This window comes from Plectropomus leopardus, unplaced genomic scaffold (genome assembly GCF_008729295.1).
Source record: "Plectropomus leopardus isolate mb unplaced genomic scaffold, YSFRI_Pleo_2.0 unplaced_scaffold2961, whole genome shotgun sequence".
In the NCBI taxonomy this organism is placed as follows: domain Eukaryota; kingdom Metazoa; phylum Chordata; class Actinopteri; order Perciformes; family Serranidae; genus Plectropomus; species Plectropomus leopardus.
Genome location: NW_024632279.1, coordinates 1 through 4714, shown reverse-complemented (window position 1 = coordinate 4714; position 4714 = coordinate 1). Strand labels below are relative to the sequence as shown.

The 4714-nt window shown below is 36.3% G+C and overlaps 1 protein-coding gene across 1 annotated transcript; it reads left to right on the top strand.

The window, feature by feature from the left end:
* Positions 1–794: 794 nt before the first annotated feature.
* LOC121938481 (kinase suppressor of Ras 1-like) lies at positions 795–4348 on the top strand (the record flags this gene model as incomplete). The annotated part of the gene is made up of 4 exons (XM_042481723.1): positions 795–878; positions 972–1033; positions 3759–3871; positions 4127–4348. Coding segments are annotated over 4 exons (481 nt in total), but the record flags the coding sequence as incomplete, so codon positions are not given.
* Between the last annotated feature and the right edge of the window lie 366 nt (positions 4349–4714).

The following is a 4714-nucleotide window of genomic DNA, read 5'->3' as shown; positions in this document are numbered from 1 at the left end:
ACAAACATAAAATAAATAAATAAATAAAGGAAAAATAAACAAGGAAATGGCATGAAAATTAGCAATGCCCCCAAACATTAAATAAATAAACAAGGAAATGACCTTAAAATTACCCCCCAACAAACATAAATATATTAAAATAAAGTTTAAAAAAAAGGAACAACGTGATATTTCTTGCAAAGTTGCTCATTGCCCTTTTCCTTGTGTTTCTGAAAAATCAAACCAGTTATCTCAGGGCTCAAAAGTTTAAAAATTTGTGAAAGGCATCTGAACGCAGCACAAGAAAAGTGATGTCACTCCAGGATTCAAAGGGGTACTGAATAGCATCACCAAACTGATCCACGAAAAACTTCTTGTCTTTTAATCAGTCTTAGTAACTCTGTTACCGCCTCAATCCCCTCTCTCCTAATCTTAGCCAGAGCTGGTGGTCTGGGATTATGTCATAAAATCAAAGATCAGCTCTTTGGTCTTGGATGTGTACAGACTGAGATGTGATGCTTTACACCGGTCAACAAACTCCTTCATGACTGATCCATGTCTGAGCGTCCTTCCTGACCAAAGCTCTGTCATCTGCAATCTTTTTAATGTTGCTAACTATGAGGACATTTAAAATCCATGTGATGAGATGTTGCAGTCTGGATTTATTTACATGTGATTTCGTGAAGGTAAAAGCTGTGAACGGTTGTTGGTGCAACATTCAACACTACAGTAACAAAATTACGTGACGAATCCAAATGAAATGTTTGAAGACAGAGTCATTATGGTAAAGAAATTTTTTTTCTTTTCTTCTTCAGGTTTTCAACAAAGTCCTGGCTCTCCCAGATGTGCCAAGTATGTCGCAAGAGCATGATGTTTGGTGTTAAGTGCAAACACTGCAAGTAAGAGCCTGTAAATGGAAGCTACCACTGTGTGTGAATACAGCGCTCCTTGTTCTAGTCTCATTTGGATACAACATATCCGTCTGTTCACAGATTAAAGTGCCACAACAAGTGTACCAAAGATGCTCCCTCATGTCGGATATCATTTCTCACATGTAAGTAATGCTCAACAACATTTGTTTCTTTCACTTATTATTTTTCTCCATTGAGGATGCTCAAGTGCTGTATTATATGTGGGTATGTTGGTGCTTAATTTTTTTAGGGCCGACATTTGGCATTTTGCCTATTGTCTGTATCGGCGTTTTATTTCAATGATGGCTGATAAACATTAATATGATAATAAAAAGTGCAAAGAAAGTGTCAGCATGGGAGAAACTTTTAATTTGTAAGAGCTCAGGGGGCTATTTCTATTTATTCATTCCTTGTAATTTTTTAAAATATTGACAGAAAGATTGTAATTTTTATTATAAATGCATATCGGCCCCAAATATTGGTCATCTGCCTCATTAACTACAAATAATCAGTATTGGTATCGGCCCAATATCAGTAGACCCCTGGTAGATTGTAGATTTGTGTTTGTAGTTGTTGTTGGGGCGTTGAGCTTTCTGCTACCTCAAAGTTGTCAACAGTGATCTTAACCACACCTCATTTTAAGATCGACCCTCCCATGGCTGCACAGATGGGCACGAGTACATTTGCTACTGACATTAGGTTGGCGCTGTAAATCACTTTGCACAAGGTGCATTATCCAAAGTGTGGTTTTGGTTAAAAGCCGTCTGTGAGTCAATTCAAACTTGACAAAACTTTGTTAAAAGTTTACTTTTTCTTTTAGATTATTACCTTTATTTCGACTATATTCAGTGAAAATATTTTCAACATGTAACAGATTATATGAAATCTCCTGGACATATTCATTTTGCAAGTGCAGTGAAAAGGTAAAACCCTTTACATCAATCACAGTGTTCCATACCATAGTGATAGCAGCTTCTTTACTGCAGGTTGAAGGAGGAGGACCATGAAAATACTCTTTTTAGTCAGTCTCTTTTTATTTTAACAACATTGTGCTATATTAAAAGCCCATGTGTCTTCATCACAAACAAACAAGATTGCTGGATACAAACCACCTCTTATACATTTCAAAACACTTTTACACATAACACAAGGCATTGAGAAAGTACTTCAGGACAGGCAAGGTGGCGGTCTGGATCTATTGCTTGTGAAGCATGAAGCATTTTAAAGACATAGATTAAATACACTTTTTTATTTTTTAAACTGTTTAAAAATTAAACATTATTTAGCTTTGATGCAATTGATTTAAAATGATATTAGAATTTGACATTTGGTTTGTTTTTTGGCTGGACTGATGTATTAACCACAAGATGGTGCCATAAGTTGACACAGACAGAGGTATCAGAGCAGAGATAAAGATGATAACTTTATTAGAGGGGTGGAATTATCCTATAGGATGCCTTGTTATGTTTGGAAATGTATAAAAAATTGTTTATAGCAAGTTGTCTTCTTGTTTGGCTCCTGATGAAGACACATGTTGAAGCTGAAACAGAAAGTGCAGTGATTCGACTGACAAACTTAGAGATGTCTTGGAAGTTTTTGACTGATGACTCCAAAGTGGGCACAGTGGGAAATTCCCTTTGTCTCTCCCCACAGTGTTCCTGTGCTGAGCCGTGGTGACACACACAAAAAGGAAATGTACAAAACAGACTAACATTGTGGGGTTTTGTTTGTGTGTGTGTGTGTGTGTGTGTGTGTGTGTGTGTGTGCTATAGATTGTGGGTCTTGTTGTCCATCCCTTACATTGCAGTTGCATTAGACAGGGATCTTGCAGTGGCCAGTATTTGAGCAGAGGAATGATAACAGGAAGTGAAACTTGTTTCACTTTACACTGGGGAGAAGGTAGAAGGTAGAAGGTGGATTTATTAGTCATTTTTTTAAACAAAGTTTAAAAATGTGTAAAGGTCTACGGTGCAGTTCGGCACTTTTGACTGCTGGATTTTCTGACCAAATTTATGTTCGAATATTCTAACCAGCAGCAAGTAACTTAACTTAACTGAATAACTTAAAAAGAAAACGGCCAAAAAACAGCAAAATATTTGTAAAACTCTACAAGAAAATTACCTGAAATTAGTACAAAAAAAGAAAAGTAAAATAACAGGGAAATAACCTGGGGAAAAAAATACAACTTTTGTCTAACTTAATTTCAAATAATAATTTCAAATAATTTCACATAATTATAAATATAGATTTCTTGATATTTTTCCAGTGATTCTATTGATTTCTATCGATTTAATCTAATTTTTTAAAGCTAAATTTTAGCTCGTTTTCACCTTTAACATTTTTTTAGCAGTTTTTGGCACATTTTATGCCTAGTTGCTGATTGTTTTTTTTTTCTCTGTGTTTTTGACAGAAATCAAACAGATGTTCTCATGGTTGAAAGGTTAAGTACTTGTGAAAGGAGTCTGAAAGCAGCACAGGAAAACTGATATTGATCCAGGATTTAAAGGGTTAACTAGAAGTAACACATTTCCAATATCTCTATCTAGCACAGTTTGATAATACATTTAGTCTACAAATTACTTTTTTTCTTCAATAGTCTAAAACTGAAATGTCAACCTTCCTTTGAGAGTTAGTGACTTTCAGATGTTTTAATGTAGTAGATTAGCAAAGGGGAAGAAAACAAACATTTTGATGTCACATTTTTGTGTCTTTAGCCTTCAAACGACAAGAAAATAGCTATGTGCCAAACAGCCCTGGTCCCCCCCAGACACCTGTTTATTGATTTAAGACAGACTTGAAAATGTGTGAACCTTTCCTTTAATATTCCGTGTGATGTAAAATGAGCCGTTCTTTCCATGTGATTTGTAGTGCCAAGGATGCGGAGAGCCGAATCAGTGCCTTCAGATATCAATAATCGGATTGATCACACAGCAGAGATCCCATTGCAGTTTGGCACTTTACCAAAAGCAATAACCAAAAGGGTAAGTCCAATGTTTCCTATTATAGTCTAGACCGAGTTATGTTCTAGACTGCTGCTGCTGATCTTATTCTCAGGTTAATTATGTAGGTAGAAATTAGAATTGTAGAGGTGAGTAATAAAAAATTAATAATAGATTAAAAAATAAAATATTAAAAAACAAAAAAATGGGGTTAATAGAAGGTCCTTCCTATTAAATATAACATATATAATATATATATATATATATATATATATATATTTGCGTGTGTGTCAGCAGGAGCCTCCTCCCAGTTTAAACCAGTTGGACTCCAGCAGTAACCCATCATCAGCCACCTCCTCCACACCTTCCTCCCCTGCACATTTCCAACAGAATAATCCCCCAAGTGTCAGCGCCACACCCCCAGCCAACCCATCACCGCAGGACTCCCGGGACAGCCGCTTCCACTTCCCAGGTCAGCAACCCATCCCTGATACCACTCATATACACACACAGGTCTAGTAGTTGCATAATGGGAAATGTAGGATCTGGTGTTTTTAGAGTGGGCTCATACTTGAGACTACATATCAGGAGTCTTAGCCTGGGCTTCTTTTATTTTCACCACTCTTTCTTTCAATAGATGATATGTGGGAAAAACAACAAATCAGAGGTGAGGAGTCTCTAATGCAGATGCCAGTTGGACTATCAAACTATTTCTAAAAGTTACCAGCTGTAGCTTTAACCCTTTAGGGAATGTTTGGTGCATTTTACACACTTTTCATTCTTCAGTTTTTGAACCTTGTTGGCTGTGTTCATGCATATGGCATACATTTTGACTAGATTTTGTAATTTAGTTTAATCCTGGAATTTCCAGCTCAGCTCCTACAA